Source organism: Xenopus tropicalis, chromosome 7 (assembly GCF_000004195.4).
Source record: "Xenopus tropicalis strain Nigerian chromosome 7, UCB_Xtro_10.0, whole genome shotgun sequence".
Lineage (NCBI taxonomy): Eukaryota > Metazoa > Chordata > Amphibia > Anura > Pipidae > Xenopus > Xenopus tropicalis.
Window position 1 is genome coordinate 33,060,697 of NC_030683.2, and position 21,422 is coordinate 33,082,118.

Genomic DNA, 21,422 nt, shown 5'->3' on the forward strand with positions numbered 1-21,422 from the left:
AAATTTAGTTGGATTGGGGACCGCATTGGCTTGTTGATATGGTCCCCGAACCAACTGTGCCCATTAACACCATTATAATTTGAATTAGCCTAAATTCGCTTGATATCGCTCACCCGTAGGTGGGGATATCGGGAGAAGATCCGCTCACTTGGCGACTTTGCCAAGTGAGCGGATCTTAAGGAGTATGGCCACCTTTAGTGGGACACTAGCTTTATGAGCTGATGATTCCCTTTTAGTAAGTGCATTAAATAACAATGAATCCTATTTTGTGACTTCACAAACACCCAAGCTATCTGCCTGCCTTCCATCTAGATGGCTATCTGTAAATACTTTCAGCTGAGCTGTGTGAATCCTCTGGCAGCCCCAGCCCAAGGCAACATGCATGCCAAAGGGAGATACAAGGAGGATCCCTTAATCTAATTAACACAGAAGTTCTTTTCCTTGTGACCTGGCACTTATGTGTGATGGGGGTGGGAATCAGTGACCCGAGGTTAGAAGCTGCTAGTAACCCCCCCTGTTTCACATGAGCCAGGGGATTATGCATAGAAAGAAGCACAGCAGGGGAGCCAGTTGGCAGTGCAGAGATAAAAATCCCTTGGAGGAAGTCAGCATGAGACTCCATCAGACAGAAGTACATTGGGGGTTGGCAGCTAGAAAGGTTAATGTGAATGCATATTAATGGAGCCTGGGGAGGAGAGCAAGGGGGAAGCAGCAGCAGCGGCAGGGTGGCTCTGTGTGTGCGTCACATGCTCACCTGAAAGGGAGGAGTGAGAGGTGGCTCCTCCGTAAACAGAATTCCTAGCAAACAAATTGTATCGGGCGAAAGGGCTGTGCTGTAGCAACGCCAGGAAGAGCCCATCGAGCTGCTAGCGCTGAATGGAATACTCCCTCTCTCTTGCGATTTGCTCGCTGTAGGAAGGTTGCACTCACTTTTGCCGAAGACCTACAGGACGTGTGCACTTTCCGTCGCCCCTCCTGCGCTCTCTATGCCCAGGGCAGCGTCTCTTCGGCTCTCCCTAAGGGCTGCTGTGGAGGGAAAAGCAGGAAATCAGATGCAGCGGGGAAAAGTTGCAGGATATCCCTCAGACTGGAAGTGACACCGGGCTGTCTGCGCGTCTGTCGCAGCCTTCCCTGCTTTACAAACAACAAGGTTTATCGCGGTAGATAAGGTGGTGGTGTGAGCCGTGCATGGAGATCTGCTGAGCACCCCCTGTACCGGGCCATGGGAGGCTGCGTGGGGCGACCCCAAGGGGAGAGCCAGAGATCGCAATCCAGGGCCTCTGGGCAACAGCGCAAGAGAGCAGGTAGGTTCTTCCGATCCCTATCTGCCCAACCTTAGTACTAGTGATACTCCTGTATAGGGGACCCTACTCATATCCTTTTACTTCTCTATACTTTTAACTATTACCTGTGTATTCAAACTTCTTTCTCTCCAACTGTTATGAACAACAACTCCCATCGGCCTTTGTTGGGAGTTGTTCTAAACAAGTATCAGATGAGTGGCAGCTTGATATTGGAGAGTTGTAGTGGAGTAGGCAGGCAGCATAAGTGTGTATTATAGTTAGGCAATGCCATTTAAATGGCTGCTTCTGCATGTCTCAAACTTCCACTGCCAGGGTAGTTTCTATAGAGGGAACAGAGCCTATGCCTGATGGGGGCTCAGTGGGGCACTGACTGAAAAATGTCTTATTGCCAAAGTTTAGGGGGCCCTAATGATTTTGTACTGGGGCCCAGTTACTTCTACTTACACCAGTGCAAATCTTCAAAAGCATTTGTATCCTAGGCAGCTTGATGGATCCTGGGGTGCTTCTAAACCTTCTAACCCCTATCATGAATCCTGATAACCCAGTAGAACATGTATTTAGAAGCACCTAGACAGGTAAAGGTATACGTTCTAAAGCTCCAGTGCCAGCCTATTCTGAGAGATACCCAGGTGCAGTAAGGAGTACCAGTGGTTACAGTATAAGAACCATTCCTGATTTCCAAGAGGTTCTATAGAAACCGACGTTGCTGGGTTTTACAGAAAAGGTAGGGTACTTCTCCATATTGGAAGCCTGTAGTGACAATTTGATTTGCTCATGATACTGAATACTTATTAAACATTAAGCATCCCCTTTGTTTTTGCACGGCAGATCTTAATGTGGTCTTGTAGCTGTTGAGGTTACAAACTGCCATCTGCAGCTGCATTGACAAACAGTGTTGTGTGGTAAAGTTCTTCTTTCTTAACCTGCGCATAGTTAATGTCTAAGGAAGTGTCAGTATTTTTAATGAATCCCAAGTACTGCAAGCCACACTGAGCGTCTCAGAGAACCCCTTGGTGGACCCATGCAGCGCTAGGGAATTTTGTGTTAACAGATATGTGCCCAGTGCTGGTAAAACATATGTTGATACTCTCAGCATTATTATTGTGACTTTAAATTTCCCAGTTTGTGAATTTCATCCTAGTATCTCATGTCGCTAAGCAGTTAGGGATGATGGATGCAGTCTAATGAAATTCATTAAGCTGTTCTGTGAATAAAGTGGCCCTGAAGTGCAGAATGACCCATGACACTTTTTATTAAGCAAGGCAGTGTGGCAGGTTTTAGGCTACAATGTCCCCATTTCATTGTCCGTGGATTTGATAGCCATATTGTCCCTAAGAATAATGTAAGCTGGAGGTGAGCAGAGATGGAGACCACAATGTATAATAGCATTTCCTTCTTATGAGGCTCCAGCACATGTCCCTAAAAGCCTGGATAATGTTGTTGCATGGCCATTGCCTCGTGACATCATGCTGCTTGGCTCCCATGGGAAGTCTGTGGAGATTTGCACAAGGTAAGGGTCAAGCTTATTAGCTCATGTTACATCATGGCTGCTCTGGCTCCTCTTCTCTGATCTCCGTGGCGAGAATGTTTATTTCTCTTCAGCGGGGGCCTTGAATTATTCAAGTCTTGTCAGCCCTTAGGGCAAGTCAGGACCCCTCTCTTGTAGCCGAATATGTAAAATGCAGGTAAGGTGATATAGAAGGTGATGGCTAACATCCTGTGGCAGATGAAGTGTATTGGTAATTAATGCCTCAGGGGGTGGTGACTGCATTGAAATCTCTTTATAGCAAGACCCTCCACCACCTACGAATGCGTACACTGCATGGGCTTAATCTAAATGCAATTATGGATATTTGAGCAAGGGCAGGAAGGAATCAAAAGCTGGAACAGCAGGGACATTTAAGTAAATATCATTGTGTTTATTAATGTTGATATGCAAATTAAATTTCCTTTGGTAAATGGTGCGATTTCACTGAGGCAAAGTAGGCTGTGTTTACAGCTTACAATAAGCATAATCTGTCCAATAATGTTTTAAAGGGATAGAGAGTGGGAACTTTGTAAAAACAAACAAACAAAGTACAGAAGGTTTTCCTGGTCTGAGTTTGTGCTCATAATGGCAACTTCCTTTGCCAGCAATGCGGGGGTGGCTTGGGTTCAGTTTGGGGTGTCTTCATACTGGGTTATCGGCGCTATAATGTTATCAACTGGGTTGTGTTGCTAAATGTGCCAGGTTTTAATTGACTTTTCAAATTATATATTTAGGTATATTTAAATTTATATAATGTAAGAATACTATAGGTAATTTCTTTTGGCAGCTCCAACTGTTTTCATGTAAACAAGATGCGGTGTGTTCTGTGTACACATGTGCTGTCATACTTTGCTATCTGTTTATGGAAAAAATAAATGGAAAATAAACATTCATTATATCTAACAGGGTTTGTTTTGAATTGTAGCTCAATATTAGAACCCAAATAATGATTAAGTGCTAATTCATTTAGAAAAACATGTTTTCCTAGTAAACACACAGAGCTGAATGATATCTAAACCATTCCAAATAAAAATGGCATAACTTGTCCTTCCAACCAAATCTGACCCAAGAAATCTTTGCTATAAAGACGCTGGATTTTAGAAGAACATCATTGTAACCATAAGGCCAATGAAGAGCAAAAATTACATAGTTATAGTAATAAGAAATTGAAGAGAAAATCTCATTTTCTGTAATTGTGTGTAGATTATGGATGCACCAAATCCTGGATTCAGTTTGGAATTGGCCAAAGTTTCAGATTTGAATCTGAACCTTTGTATGATATGATGGTTAGACCCACTGATCAACTGAAGTTTTTCTAATTTCTATATGCAACCTAGGATTTAGGATTCCTTTCAATGTGCATTTGGTATTTTGCCGAATCTCAAAAATGTGAACTCGTGGCATTTCCAGTGTATTGAATTTTCCCAGGAGGAATATAATTTTATTGATTATTCTGAGGATACACAAAACCCCAAAGTCTGACAGCTCCTTTTACAAGATTATTCCAGGAAGTACTTTCATTGCATGTGTGTATTGCTTTTTTTGGTTCACACAAATGGCATAATAGCTATTTAATTTCAGTCTTTACTTTGGCATTATTAGCCAAGGATGCCAGCCCTGACATCTTCCAGCTACTGTGAGTTATTGCTGCTGGCTAAAGATGCTGGGGGTTGCATTGACCTTCCTGCTATAGCCAAGTTATTTCTACACATTCTTATCACATACAGAGGGACTAGGTTGACTTTCAATACGCAGCAAAAGCATTAATATTGTAAAATCCGGACTTAATAACAATGCCTGTGCTAGTCTTTTGGATCACAGTATTAAAAAAAGCATAATCTCACTTTTAAATGTGCTGCAATGCAAGAGCAATACCTGTATTTAGAACAAAACACAGAGGTTATATTTTGATCCTCTGCTCCAGATCTCAGTGGCAGAACAAAGGGCGCATTCCACAACTTTATCTGATGTGTTAAAGGCATACTGTCATCCAACTGGGAAAAATGCTGAGTGTGCACCTTTATTCAGTGGAAATAGTCTGCAGACTTCAAATATGATCATAAATCCTAATGCTGTACTTTATATAATGTTTACATGGGCATTTCACCTTGAAGTTAAGGAGGAATTATTTCCCCTGGTTCAATATATGGCAATCTTCTGGTTTAACAGAAATAAATAAAAGGGGCTGTACTGAACATATGCATTGCCATATTGAAACATCTATGGACTTTATTTCTTTAGCTAAATAGGGCAAAGTGAGTACTGAAAGTGCTCCATGTTTGGTCCATACATAATTTTGGTTACTATTGCACAAACACTTCTCCTTCATAATAGATTTTTCCTAATTAAAACAATAGAAAGTTTATAACATTGTTTCAAAGGTGCTGTTACATCTTGATTAACTTGGGGTTTCCACTTACTGCTCCAAAATGCCTTTCCACCAGCAACAATAGGAGTCGCCCGTGGAAAGGCCTACACATTGCTTTCCTCCTGTAGGCAACTTTGTGTGACGGAAAGCTAAAGCAATGCTTGTTGGTATTTTGGGTGAGGCCAAGTTGTGTTTTATGATTAATAGGGAACAGTATTTCCTGCACTGAAAGATCTAAAATATTTTATCTGAACATTAATAAAAACATAAGAACAACTATTCCATGCATTTATAACATGTTGGAAGTTGTAGGGCCCTCAGTCAGGAGTTTGCTACCTCTGCCATGTAGGTCATATTGGTATTATGTGCTACACAAAATATGTCCTCTTGCAGGAAAGTAGAATGGAATGTTGTAGCGTAGCTCTGGTACTGGTGTCTGACAGTTCAGGTTTACAGCAATGTTTTTAAAAAATAAGGAAATAAAGTTGTTTTTTTCCTAGTTGTACTAATCTAGGTATTAGCCTTTTTACTGATTGTCTGATTGCCATCTTTTCATGACCGCTGCCTTTTTTCTGATAAAGCTGGCTGCAGCCTTCTCTTACCTTCTGGTCTTTTCCTGCAATTAATATTTGCTTCCTCCTTGTCCTCTCTTTGTAGTTATCTGACTGCATGGATAAACTGTGGTGGCTTTAGAGTACTGAATACCCAACCCAAAAAGGAAAGAGGCACACTAACATGGTGCGTGCAACAACATGGTAGTGGCACTAATGGGTTTCCTGTTGCAATTTATATTATTCTCCATCTGTTGTTTAAATCCTTAAAATCAATGTACTCTATACCAATTCTATTGGAAATATGTTCCAGTGCAATGCAACTTTTGACATGTAGTGGGGCAATTATTTGTCATAAATTAAAGAGCTATAAATTGGGGGTACATAAAAATCATTTTTCAGTCTTTCAGGTGCCCATACCTAGACAGACATTGCCACTGTTGTGGCTCACTGGTCCATGTGTGAGCTCAAAATCTACGCCTTCCAAACCTAGGGTAGTGGCAGAGGAAAGGTTGGGCTGGGCAGGCTCGGTACAGGTTTCGCTTTCCTAAGACAAATTAATATATGTACATTTTTTTCTGCAGAGCTTTATTTAGCACATGGACCTGCCTACTTTTGCATTGTAATATGGCATCTTTTTGAACTAACTATGAACCTAGTGTTGTCTCCTCAGTGTTGAGAACAGTGTAGGGAATGTGACCACTTAGCCTGAGAAATGGCAGGTTAGGCAGGCTGAGCCAATAAGCAACAATAATATTACTTATGATGCCCTTGTAGGCTCCTTTTGATTGGTTGCTTACTAAAAGGAGCAAAGGGCTAATTGTGCATTTGACAATGTGAATGCCAAGTTCATTGGCTCACCTTATTAGTGCACATGGTGTCTAATAGTATGTGTTGGTGTGGCTCCAACCTTATCACGGCTGGTGCCAAAATTCTTCTCAACACAAGCCTAAAATTAACTCCAGGTATAATTTTCCTGTAATTGGCTTTGCCTTTTTATTCAGGAGCATAGCATTTTTAAACAGCAGGGAGTTGGTTAGACTTCAGTTAAATTCCAGAGGAAAATCAACCTCCATGAAACCCTATAATTCATTTTTTTTTTTTTCATTCTTGTAACAACATTATTCTTTTTCTTTTTGTACTATAGCTGGCTGTTGCTGTTTCAGCATTACACTATTGTTTCTACCCTCCCTGCTTTTTCATAATGACTGATGACAACACAGGTTTTGTTGGAGCCAGAGGGAAGTATCGAGTGTTGCGATGGCTGTAAAGGTGGCCATACACGTGGCGATCCGACGATGTTTCGTACGACCATCGGTCGCACGAAACATCGTAAGATCCGCCACACACCATTCAGGGCTGAATCGGCAGGTAAGGAGGTAGAAACAATAGGATTTCTACCTCCTTCTGCCGATTCAGCTCTGAAGGGAGAATTTTGGTCAGGCGCCTTCTATGGCGCCCGATCAAAATTTTCTAACTTGGCCGATCGGCGAGCCGACCGATTTCAGCAGCTTCCTGCGATATCGGTCGGCTCGCTGACATGCCATACACGCACCGATTATCGTACGAAACGAGGTTTCGTACGATAATATCGGTGCGTGTATGGCCACCTTAAGACTGCTGAAAGATGAAGTATGAGATCCTTTGATAGAATTAATTCAGCCAAGGCATTTTCCTCTCTCCAAGCTGGCATTCTGAACATGTTATTAGTTGACTGATGCAGTAGGCAGTTATTAGTTGTGGATGATTACTTATCATTCCTATGGGAAAATAAACATAATCTTAATTTTATTTTCTCTTTAAAGGGTCCAAATACCTACAAATAAATAAAATTCAGTTAGCATACTGAATGTTGCAAAATGTTGTAGGTTTGTTTGTATGCAGCTTGCCATGGGCTCCATAGCCATGGCAAATAATGTTTGTGAGAGGAGCCACCCCTGCAGTGTCCATCGCAAAAGGTTTATCAGATATTTGTTTTAATTTGACCTCTGTATAGAGGCAGGATCCATTTAAAGATACTCTCACTTTACCGCAATAATTGTTTTTTCATTAAGAAGTGAAGTTACTGCACGCTAACCTGGGTTTTTTTTTTTTTGTTGATTAATGAATGTATAATAGTATCAGTAGATCTGCTGTTCATAAACTAGTTTGGTCAAGCTGACTTATCCAGTACCTTTTGCCAGATTCTTAGCATCAGTGTTTAGGATAAGAATGATGAGGGTTTCATTCCTTAAATTGGCTCCATCTGTTACATTATTAAATAAGTCAACAGTGGTGCAGCTTCTTTTAATAATATTTAGAGCCATACTGTAGGTCAGGGCTGTCCCCTCTGTGTGGCTCCCCACCTGTCTGGCTGCTTTGATGATTTACCTTTGTGTAAGCTTTAAATGGTATCAGTACTGAGATTAAATGGCCCCCTGCATGGTTCACACCTCAGATTTAGGCTGTAATCCCCTGTACTGTTCACACCTTTTAGTTTCTGCATTGTTCACCCCCTGCAGTGTTCACACCTCAGGCTCTAATCACCCACATTGTTCCCCTGTTCACACCTCAGACTGTAGGAGCAGTGCCAGCATTATGTCAGTGTATGATGTGTGTGCCATACACCCAGGCAGCATAGGGCAGAGAGAGTATGGCACACATAGGAAGGGTAGGGCAGGCAGAGTATGGCACACACAGGCAGGGTAGGGCAGGCAGAGTATGTGCCATATTCTGCCTGCTCTATCCTGTCTGTGTGTCCCATACTCTGCCTTCCCTACCCTGCCTCTGTGTCCCATACTCTGCCTGCCCTACCCTTCCTGTGTGGGCCATACTCTGCCTGCTATATGCTGCCTGTGTGTGCCATACTCTGCCTGCCCTATGCTGCCTGTGGGAGGTGAACCTGGCAGGGGTTTGTTCTGGGAGTTTGATAGCATTTGAAAATAGTCATTATATGGTCCCGAAGATGTGTAATTATGTGCTGGGGGTTGCTGTGCTACCCACAGGGGAAGAGGAGGCATAGGGATTTAAGTTTGTGTCTTAATATGGCATAATATAATTCTTTCACACATGAATGAAGGCTGATATCCCTACAGTGAGCACCAACCATTTGGGGTTTTGCTGCGCTATAACTATTAATGTGGGTATAGTCTTAAAAGCTCTTGTGATAACATGGGTGTGGTTTTAAGTGGGTGTGGTTTAAAAAGGGGGAGTGGTCAAACTGGCTTCCATTATCGGCCCTCTACCGCGTTGGCCGGAAAAGTTCCGGCCCTTGGTACCACAGAAGTTGGACAGCGCTGCTGTAGGTAAACCATCTTCTCCTGGAGTTTTCACAGGAGAGAGAGAGCTTCTGGTATTGCATCAGCCACCTCTGTTCTGTAATCTTGGTTCCAGAGTCTCCACCGCCCTTTTCAGCAAGACCACAAGGCCTAATAAATTGTCTTTTTAGGATAAGCAAAGTATTATCATAGATAATATGTGATTCTCACACATCAGGTTACTCCTCTTTCAGGCCTCCATCAGATCTATATCCGTGTGTTTTTGTACTTGAGACTGCCAGTTATTGCTTAATGAGGCTTACCTGGAGATGGTGTTTGCCCAGGACACAGTGCAGCCATTCAGTCACAAATTTTAGAAAATTTTCCACCTTCAATTGTTGAGTAAGAAAGATCAAAAATCTTTGTCTCATTCTGGCAACCTTATGCATATTTCAGTTTTCAGTTTATTCTCTTTAGTTTTATTCTCCAAGTTTCGTGCTTGTTGGCCAAGATGATCAAGCTGTTTGGGGAAAAGCCCAGTATGGCTAATGTCCCACAGAGTGATTTAGTTGACAGCGATAGATCTCTTCTACCACAGGTGGCTAATCGCTCAGAAATTTTCACCGGCAACAAAAGGAATCTTAGCTGGAAAGGCCTACTCATCATTTTGGTTTTCCGAAGTCGTGCAAAGTTGTCTGCAGAAGGAAACTTTGCGCAAATTTGGAAAACTAAAGCGATGCATCCCTGGTTTATTGCTGTATTCTTTGGACAATGTATTTCGGTAAAAAAAAAAATCTCCATTATTGTGTGATTTTTTTTAACATTTTTTTTTTTTGTCGAGGGTTCTTGTGCAACTGTGCGATCAAGCTGAGAGTTTGGACTGTGGCAAGCTAGCATCCAACTGCATAATTTCAGAGGATTCAAATGTTAGGCACCCCCTAGTGATTTTATAATAGCTTGCCTTTTTGTCTGCGACCCCTAGGGATTATAATAGTTTACCTTTTTATCCGGTGCTCTTGTTAGGAGAAAACTGCACCAGCCCAGGGTATCTGAAAGGGAACGTTCCTCTTCCGTCTCTTCATTCTAGTTGCAATTTACTGTGCATGGATCACTCATTTTTAGTACTAATGGTCACTCCCTTAGACCTTACTATTTACAGTGAACACAAACAAGCGAAAAAAAAAAGGGCACATATACATATTAGGTCATCTACCAGCAACAATGTAAATCACTGGTTGGATGGTATATGCATTGTGTCAGTCGCCCGAAGATGCCTCTCGATAAAACTTCGGGCGACTTCAGAAAACCGATGTGATGCATATGCTATCCCATCTGTGATTTACATTCTTGCCAGTGGGATGTCAGGGAGATTAGTTGCCGCAATAGTGAAGATTTATCGTGGGCAACTAATCTCCCCGTGTGCCTCTGCCCTAAGTAGTCATTCTGGGGTATAGTTTTACTTTAACCTTTTTTTTTTTTTTTTTTGAGGTCATGGAAAGATCAAAATTAATAGAGCCTGGGTTAATTTACACTCCAGCCACACTCAGTTAAATCATTTTTAATAGTTTCCTAATATACTCATTTTTATTACTTTTTTGCTTTATTTGGCTGCTATTCATTTCTCTCTTGACCCTTTTCCCAGTCTACATGGATTCTACTAAAATCCTCCAAATTGTTATTCATACAGGTCCCTCAGTCAGGACACTGCATACTTTTCGTGATCCACAGTTGGCTTGGTAACTGGTGTGTGAAATTTTTCTTTTTTCTCAGAACAAATATATGTGGCATCCTTCATCTGTGGGATACCTAAGAACTGACTTTGTTTATCCTGCAGCTCCCCTAAGGCCTAATCCTAATCTCCTTGGTCATATTCTTTCTAGTTTACAATGTAAGTAATATACAACTGTATAAAAATTCATAAGGTCCTGCTTGCCAATTTGTTAGAGAAGTAGATACTCTACTCTTCTTGGGTAATGGCACACAAGCCTTTTACTGCCCACATGATTTCCAGATTAGCAAGTGGGTGCAAGAATTATCACGCTGTTGCTCTGAATTATAATCGCCTGGAACCTGCCATTGTACTTGTATAAGGGGATTCTCAACGTTTTTTTAGATTTTTTTGTTATCTGAGGAGCTAGATAATCTAGAGAGGACTAAACTCTTAAGATGGCTATACACGCACCGAAAATATTGTACGAAACCTCGTTTTGTACGATATTCGGTGCGTGTATGGCAAGTTGGCAAGCGACCGATATCGCAGGAGTCTGCTGATATCGGTCGACTCGCCAATCGGCCTGGTTAAAAGATTTTGATTGGGCGCCATAGAAGGCACCTCAGCAAAATCTGCCGTCAGGGCTGTTGTTTCTATCTCCTTATCTGCCGTTTCAGCCCTGAAGGTTAGTGGCGGATTTAATAATCTTTCGTGCGACCAATGGTGTGTGGCCACCTTTAACTTGTCCCATCTTCCATTGCTCTTAGAGATGCCTTTTTGTATTACTGAGAAGTCATTGTACAAAAGAAAATTTCTTTTAAGAGGCTAATGTACAGAATCACAATAAGAAATACATAGGAAAAAAAAAAAACCTCATGGTTGCACTTCCTTTTATTTATTATTTAGTGGTGCTAGGTACCTGGACTTATAGCAGCATCCCATCCAGCTAATTAAAAAGAATAGAATATACAGGATATCCATGGTTTTTGTGTATTATATTCTAAAAATGCACAAGAGCTATAAATATGCTGTAGATAATATCCTTGTATAAGGTGTTCACTGATGTCATCAGTATATTATTGGTGCCTAGTGATGTAATTTGTCACGTCTTGAAATTTGTATCTTAAAAAATTATGTACCTCCGTTATAAATTATGTGGATATTCAACTTTACCTGAGAGGTCCATTACCTGTATGAAAAGCACTCTGGCTTTGGCCTTGTGCTTTTATATTGTAATGGAACGCCTCTGTGACTTATACTATCCTTATTTATAAGAGAGACATTTGTTTTTACATAATTTAGCTAGTAATCAAGAAAGTGATCATCATCTGAGCACACAGGCTACTGCTGGTCAAGTTCTGAAAAGGTGGCTGCAAATAACTTGGTCACACCCTGCTGAAAATGATAAAGCTATTAGTTAGAACTCTCATGTGAGTGCTGTGGCATATGGCCTCCTGCCTACATACTTGTCATAGGTGACATTTTTTAACTAAATTTCTTTATTTGAATTGACATCATGTCCTTTGGAAATGGGACCCCTGATATGCCATCCCACTGGCAATTTACATTCTAGCCAGTGGGATGGCATTTTGGGGAGATTAGTTGTCCGCGACTAATCTCCCCGTGTGTCACAGCCCTTAAAATGGTGACAAAACAATCCTATTGAGTTTTTGTAACAACATAGGTTTATACAGCTTTGTTCTTGTCAATTCTAGCTGCTCTTTTATTGAAAAGAAAATTGGAAAGAGAAAATGGCTTTCTTGAATTGGATGAATATGGCATTCAAAACTTTCTGGATAATGGGTTTTTAGATCATTCTAAAGCTGGTCATACATTGAAGATCCGCTCATTTGACAAGGTTTCCCCAATATTCCCAAGAGCACAGTGACTGGGATACAGGCTAGGACCGCCAATTTGGTAATTGCTCTGATGTAATTTTTAAAGCTGTCTTATTGATATCTGCCTTATTTTTGACTAAATATCTGTTGGGTAGGCCAGTCTGAGTGCTCCATATAAACTGCTGACTGACTGAAAGAGCCAAATCAGCACTAAAATCTGCTTGTGTATGGCCACCTTACCTCTGAGCTTCCCCTTTTAGTGTAAATGCCAGTATTTAAACATTAGTGTTAAAGGGGAACAAACGTTTTAAATGCAAAAAATAAATAATTTTATTAATAAAACCATTTAAAAAAATTGTGTCCCCTTTTCAGCAATTAATTGCATTATATTATACCATCTCACAGGCTTAATGTGCTGTGTAAAAGGTAGGCATTAAAGTTGTAATTTTTTTGGCACTTTTTAACAGATTTATAAATATGGCCCTTTATATTAATTTAGTTAACACTTCTATTAAGCTTTGCATTTAAAATACCCATAGTAATCTTCCTATTAATAAACAAGGCGACAACAATGCCTAGAAATGCTACATGTGCCATTACCTTCATATCACATACAGTATGGACAGTTAAGCATCATTTTGAGGGTAATCTTGTGCCCACCACCAAATGCAGGGTCCCCCTGTTGCTGCTACTGTCAAAGTAACAATATGACCGTTCCCACAATTTTTATAATGCAGATATGAAGAGAACTACAGGCCATTAAGTGACAGCCTCATATTTTGTATAGTTAGATACTCGTAAATCCTGTTTCATGAGATGAGATGGCAGTCCGTTTCAGCTGGCTCAACTCAATTGCAATGGATTTCCTTAGTTCTGATCATCTTCTTACATTTTATATGGTGCTCTCTGGAACTGAAGGGCGTGTACATCCGGTAAAACTCATTTTATGAAACACTGATTTTTCTGTGGAACACTTTGTACCTGGGTCAGATTAGCGGATGGAGTTACCAAGAAAGGCATATTGACTTTTTTTTTTTTAAAGCAGGAGAAACTCTATAATCGCGGGGGGTGCTAAATATTTACCCCCCCCCCCCCCCCCCCGATTTAGAATTGCTGATACCCTGGACCAGTGCTCTGAGCATATGTTGGCCTGGAGTCACTGAAGAAGGAAGATGACTTATTCTGTGGTGCTTGTATAAATGTATCCCTGGGCCAGTGCAGTTTTCAGCAAACGGGAGCACCTGCCCAGGGGATTAAGTATCTATTATAATCACTGAGGATTCACTTTCAGCATTCCCCTTTAACTTTCCTTCTCCTGTGAGGCAGGGGCGTCTGCCCATTTGTCAGAATTGGTTGCACATTTGCCATTTTCAGTTTTATGGCTTTGTTCTTGGCTTTCCATCTGTCACAATATTCCTTTCCATTTGCCACTTAACTTGCTTGGAAACTGTATTTTACTGTAAAAGTTCTTTTTGTTGAGACAAGTATGCGGCTCTAGAATGAGTTTTGTATTTATTTTTATGAAATTATGAACTTCTTCTTTATTACCCTGTGCTTGGGCATTTCAAAAACATATTGGTTGTTAAGTTGGCTATTTCTTAAATTGACCCTAATGTGTGTATGTAGGACTGTAACAATATCTAGATGGTACTAGGTAAGAACAGAGGTGGCATTGTATAAGTCCGTGATCCCCAACCTTGGATGTTGCTCTCAGTGCCCCCAAATCAGGTAGTTCTTTTAGAATTCCTGACTTGGGGGCAAGTTTTAGTTTCCAATAAAGTCTCTTGTAAGCTGATAGTGTGCATAGAGGCTACCTAATAGCCAATCTTAGCTCCTATTTGGCACCTCCATGAACTGTGGCTCACGACTAACGTTGGGGTCCCCCGGTATAAGTGAAAGGATAAGGAAACAACTATTCCAGTTGGTCTTGTTTCCTGTGTAGTTTGCCAAACCTAATCATCCAGACACCACTTCAAGGAAAGATATCCATAAAATAAATTTATATAAACTATATTGTTGAGTAGTAAAAAAAAAAATGCATATTGTAGAATTTATGAGGCATTTTATTTCATATAAGGACAGTGGCTCACTGGGTGCTTTGTGGCCAACAAGAAAACATGCTTCCCACAGGCAGTTACGTAAAATACTTTCTAATTGTAGTCCATAATGACATTTTTTTTCAGGTCTTCAAATCTAGTTTAGTCTGCAGAATACATGTACACATTCAGGTAAAGGAGTGCCGAGGAATTAATATTTTAGACATAACAGCCAGTCTGTTACTGCTTACTGCTGCAGGATTTGCTTCTGGCTACACAAGGCTGGAAAGAAAAGACTTGAGGGAACAGAAGCTTATGCTGTGTTGTTAGTAACAGCAACTGTTGAAAGTCACTGGGCATTTAGAGCAGTCGGGTTATGTGAGTGATCCCATATGTTTATTCCATTGCAATAAGTTGCTTGTAGCAGGAAATTTTTAGGTTGGTCCTTCAATAGCAGGAACAGAGGGAGAATGTCTCAATCCACAGACTGTCCTTACGCAAGCCCCTGACTTGTGTTGCTAAAGGGCAATTTAACCTTTTTCAATATTATAGAATGGCTTATTGTTAGCATCTTTCCAAATGGTTCCTACTTTTTTAATCAACTTTATTCTTTCTTTTTTTTTTTCAGGTTGCAATATGAAATTCTAACAGGTTGCAACCAAAGCACTTGCTCTAAGATTGCATGTGATTTAATTGTTAAAAAATTCCTCTCCTTTTCATTGTTCCTGCTGTCATTTAAACCAATGCCTGCTTGCTATGCTTAGCAAAAAAAAAAAAAAAAAGAAAATTGTCTTAGATACCAATATCAACATCATATTAAATGTAGACCACGTAGTGGAAAAGACCTTTTTTGGTATAAAGGGTGAACAGGTTTTGTGCTTTAGAGGGGGAATATGTTAACGCACCCATGTGGTTGTATTTGGTGTGGGATTACAGCAGTTAGGTGGTAAAGATTTTAGTCTTCTTCCAATGAACGTTCCAATATCGATCGCACATTTGGATGCAATGGTTTAAAACTAACATCAGACTGAAGCCCTAAAAATAGCAAATCGGAGGATGTTCTGAACATGAAATAGTTGGCAGACACCAATCGTACAAAAATGACTTCCTGGAAATGCATTGACGGTCCCCCAAGGATATCTTCCAATACACAATACATGCACAGATTTTATCGCTATCTGATGGAATTTTTTTCTATGGATCTTTACTGAACCCCATTATTAATAGCACTGAGCATTTGGCCATTGGTTCAAGCAGTGTTACTGTTACCGGCATTGTGGACGGGAACAAACTGGCACTCCTTGTCTCTTTCTGTTCTCTTGAATGGGAAGCATGCTGCCTGACAGGCAATTGATATGTTGCTGCGTTTTTGAATGTACGAGATGACCTGCGGTATTTAATGATTCAAGTCAACAATCAAGCTTTCATTGGAATAGCACCATTTTTTTATTGCTGCTTAGTCCTGTCCGAATTCATAGCCAACATTAGGGGGCACATTTACTAAACTGCGATTAAGCATTTATATGAGATAGATTCGTATTTTTTCTAACTTTATAAAACATTTTGGAATCGTATTTTGCGTAAAAACTATGAACATTTCGGAATTCTTAAAAGCTTTGGTTAAACCAGGTTTGATCTGTCGAACCATTGAGTCCCATGGAAGACTTCCAAAGCTAGACATGGAAGGCATCAAAGCAAAGAGAGGTTTTCGAGGCTTAAGGAACTTTTCGGTACGAAAGTATCTTGACTTTCAGAACACAATTACAACGTTTTCGTACAACTGATAAAAGCATTTTTGTGACATTTTAGAACATTGTGAATTTTTACCATATTGTGTTTTAAGCCCCCAAATAATTGGATTTTAGTAAATGTGCCCCTTACTGTTGGTAAAATTGTGGTTTAGTAACTTTAGAGAGACACCAACTGCCATGCAAATTTTTGGCTCAGTGGACATTTTGACCCCTGAAACATTTGGAAGCTGTGTGCTCAAGCCCCAGGACTTACATTATGCTGACACTACAAAAAGGTGCCAAAACCTATTGTCTGTAACAATGGAAACCGCTTGTATACAAAAGAAAAGGAGAAGCATAATAAAATGGTAGATCAGACATGAAAAGAAAGTGTAACAAATCCTCTAGACACTTATTGCTGATGTAAAGTAGAATGTAAGTACAGTACACAAATGTAACAATAGCGAAAAATAAAAGTTACATTTCAGGCACAAATTGTATCAAGTCAGAATATGAGCCAGAGCGGAACAAAATCCACAGAAAAAACAAAAACCAACCTGATCCGTACTACCAAACAGAGTTGAAAAAGCCAGCAGCCCACGGTAACCACTGGTACCAGTAAGTAAAAATACCATCATTTGGAGCCAAAGAGTACCTCTGTTGCCATGGTGATGACCGGAGAAGGAACGGAGCTGTGCTAGGAGTGCAGCAGAGGCGCATCCACGGAATAGGCGTCCGCACGTTATTATTAAAAGTAAAAACGAGCCACTTAGACAGCAGATCAGTTCAAAACCCCTAGGTGGATACACAGCCCAATATAGGGCATAGGGCGAAGCAGTGCTGGGAGCGCAACAGGGGCACATCAGGGTAATAAGTTGTGCCAATAGTAGAAACGACCTGCTAAAACAGACCTCCAGAGCAGTTAAGGCCACAGATAAAACCACGACCCACTTTCACAAGTAGAATAGTGATAGGGTATACTTGTGGGCCCTCAATGTATATAAAGGTCAACTGGCAGGACATACACTCTACCTAAAGGATTATTAGGAACACCATACTAATACCCTTCTCTGACCTCTAGCATCAACAAGGCATTTTCGCCCACAGGACTGCCGCATACTGGATGTTTTTCCCTTTTCACACCATTCTTTGTAAACCCTAGAAATGGTTGTGCATGAAAATCCCAGTAACTGAGCAGATTGTGAAATACTCAGACCGGCCCGTCTGGCACCAACAACCATGCCACGCTCAAAATTGCTTAAATCACATTTCTTTCCCATTCTGACATTCAGTTTGGAGTTCAGGAGATTGTCTTGACCAGGACCACACCCCTAAATGTATTGATGTGATTGGTTGATTAAATAATTGCATTAATGAGAAATTGAACAGGTGTTCCTAATAAACCTTTAGGTGAGTGTATAAGGGCTGGCCTGGTGCTTAATATATACAGGATATGGCGGCTTCTAATATTTGTATAACTTTTATATCTGAGGCAACAATACACACAAATATATATGTGTGCATATTACTTATAAGGCCAACATGGGTATTTATTTTATTTAGCCAATTTTCTTTTTCTTGCTGAGTGACAACAACACGTTGAGTAGCCTGGGAGAATTATATAAGTTACCATATTTATTCTGGTTGCCGTGAATCCGGAGCAATGCCTTCCTACAATCTCTCACTGATACCAGTTGTGCGTGTTTCTGTAATGTTCTCAAAGGCTGCAGTCGATCAGGAATGAATGTTTGCTAATGAAAGATTTTCTGACAGCCAGCTGTTCAGTGTGGACTCTGTACCGATTCCCAGATAGATAAATCAGAGTTAGGAATGAGTTTCTGCATGTCTGTTCAACCGTTTCTAAGGCTGCCGTTAAATTCATATATGAGCACTCATTTAGCACACTCCTGTACTTCACACCGTCATCAGCAAAACATGAGATAAACCTAGTATTGCAGTTATGAAAGAAACAATGGTGCCAAGATTTATAGTTTATAGTGAAGGGGACGCATCACCTATTTTCTGAAATTGCTAGCTTATGCAACAAAAATGTTTCTTGGCTCTAGGTGGAATGAGCTGGCATATGGAAACGCAACAGCAGAAACCTGCTATAGTTTTACCCTACGAATATACAGTATAATCTCCAATAATACAACACATTGCTTTGCCCACACTGCTGTTAGTAGTACACTCTTTTATAGTGTCCCTCTCTTTGGTAGTACTCATTATAGTGCTTTATAACAGATAATCAGGCCACTATGTGTTAAAAGTTAGAGCACTGTTCTAAGAAAAAGAAAAGTAAAGTAATACGTGAGTGGATAAACTGCTGGCGCGTTCCACCTGCAGCTTTTATCATCCTCTCCATGGGGAAACATCCACTTGTTTGGTGACCTTGCCAAACAAGCAGATAAACAGATCTTTTAGTGTATGGCCAGCTTTTTCGCCGGTGGGATGGCAACTCGGGGAGATTTGTCGCTGGCGACTAATCTCCCCGTGCGCCAGAGCCCTTAGAGTGGCTATATGTATTGCCTGCAATAAGTCATTTAATTGAATTCTGTGAGTTGCCTTTTACGCTGCCTCTGCAACTACTTTTTGCCTCTCTTTCTGGATAGAACTGCAACAGAGCAGTACCATTGCCTATAATTTATACAACCAAACTCAAGCTGGCAGTAAAATGGTTTGAGCAATGACGCATCTTATTTTAACCAGCTAAAGTCTACAACTTTTTATGTCTGTTTTATTTTACCCCTTAAAAATGTACCTTCCAACAATCTACCCAACACCTGCACTTTTTTTTTTTTTTGCCGCACCTTGGACACTGCAGGTCTGACAAGTCCTATATACATTTCTAATATTAAATCTTATGAGCAGTTCTTGAAAATTCTAGTAAATGAGTGCTTTCCTATAAGTGGAAGATAATTTGCTTGAAGAGCTTGGCATCTTAGATTTGTTTTTAAAAGAGGCATGTAACAACTTGTAGGGTAATTTCCAGCAGAAAACCACGACATTCAAAACTCCACATCCCCTCCGTCATCATTGTAAATCTTATTCAAGTTTAAAGTGTCCTGGCTGCGCGCATTCAACTGTAACAGGTGAACAGGCTCACCTCCACCTTACAGCACATTTACCTTTTAACATTTGCACTAATGGGCAGTGTTTTGATAGTAGAAGCTCTCGTATCTTAACCCTCTAAACCTATACTTGTGAAATTTGCATCCTGCTGAAATGGGAACTGGAACTGGCTGGAGAGTAGGGTTGAAAGAAAGTTACCACCAATTTATTTTTGCATTTGGCTCTGCTAATATATAACTATTTCTTTCAGAGGTATAACGATTTGCATTTCTCCTTCAATATTTTCTGTTCTGTCCGAGATAACGAGAAAAAAAGGCCCTCTGTTCCTCTGTATTTAACATACCATAATGATAGAGTCCTTTTATTACTGGGTATATTTGTCCAGTGACGTGTTTTCCAAGGCATGATGCATTTAGTTAAACTAGGTAAAATAGCTTCTCTGACATACCCAACCCTGTGCCCTTTGTTATGTTGAACTAAAATTGCCCGAATGCCTCAACAAGAAATTCCTATCTGAGCCAATATTTGACTGTAATGCAGTTTTACACTGTAGAATTAATGTTTAGGCTTTTTTCATGTTTTCTAGGTATGAGTATGGGCATTTTTCCTGTCGTTGTGGGGTATATGAGAGGTGGGCTTGAAAGTGTTATTGATTCCAACCGTCTTCTCAAAGCAAGACTGCTTTGTGTATGTGTATATATATATATATATATATATATATATATATTTATTAGTCCAAATTGAATCGGCACTCACCGCTCCAAAGGCATTAGCCGGGTGCTGACCAAAGGGTAAACAACAGATTTGTAGAAAGCACTCACAGCATGGATAGGATAAAAAGTTTTCTTTATGTTTATTTAGAACATCGCATCTACGCGTTTCGATCCTCGTGGGATCGTCATCAGGATGGGGAAGGGAAGTGAGGTGCAACCATAAATACAAAATTCGACCAATCAAAAAATCCCAACAAATTTGCATACTCAATCACAATGTGTATGTGAGTCATATCAATTTAAATGCCTTATTTATATATGTGTCACATAAAGTTAAAATCTCTAGTGATAGAAACAATTAAAAGTGTACATCATATTACTAATGTGAATTAATCTTTCATATCATAATATCGCTAGCCTAAATAAACACAGAGGCTAGCTAAACCTAAGTATGACTAAAAGTGAAACAAAAAATTATCACACCCAAAAAGGAGAAGTGATATGTATTCAAATATCATAAACTTAATGGAGCTAGCTTGCTAGCAGCATAGCCCACTCCAGAGAGTCAGATAAATAAAGTGAATAATTGCTTAAATACAGATAAATATAGGGAAACTTTAAAAAGATTAAAACCATAAGTCCTGTCCATAGCATACCAAATATCACACAAGGATCTCAAATAGGAGGACTAAATCTCAATAGCAACAAACAGTATAAAGATAATCATAAATTAGCTATAAATAGTATATTGCACTCCATCGAGAGTCATTCAGCTGAACTCATAGAAAACACGAAAGTGAGAACATTTCATTGAGACCACGCGGGGCAATAGTGTCCAATCTCCGGATCCACCGGGTCTCCCTTTTGTAGAAGTAGTTTGGACCGATCTCCACCACGTGCCGGGAGAGGAATGTGGTCAATTAGAATAGCCCTCAACATGGGCAGTGAATGCTTTTGTTGTACAAAATGTCTCGCTAAAGGAGTGTCAGACTCGCCAGAGGCCAAAGCAGCACGGATCACGGACCTATGATTATTCATCCGTATCTGGAAAGATGTAACGCATTTACCTATATAATATAGGCCACACGGGCACATGATACAATAAATTACATGGTCGAATTTTGTATTTATGGTTGCACCTCACTTCCCTTCCCCATCCTGATGACGATCCCACGAGGATCGAAACGCGTAGATGCGATGTTCTAAATAAACATAAAGAAAACTTTTTATCCTATCCATGCTGTGAGTGCTTTCTACAAATCTGTTGGGGTTTTCCGGATAAGGGATCTTTCCGTAATTTGGATCTCCATAGCTTAAGTCTGCTAAAAATAATTT

General features: G+C 40.3%; 1 protein-coding gene across 2 annotated transcripts in view; it reads left to right on the forward strand.

Annotated features, from left to right (window-relative positions):
- The first annotated feature begins 461 nt into the window (after window positions 1-461).
- ubtd1 (ubiquitin domain containing 1) overlaps window positions 462-21,422 on the forward strand; it is a 50,458-nt gene continuing 29,497 nt past the window's right edge. The window contains exon 1 of one of the 2 annotated variants that reach the window (XM_012966359.3): window positions 462-1,304. In XM_012966359.3, the coding sequence (XP_012821813.1) occupies window positions 1,223-1,304 (82 nt within the window). In that variant the 5' untranslated portion in view covers window positions 462-1,222. 2 annotated transcript variants of the gene reach the window in all.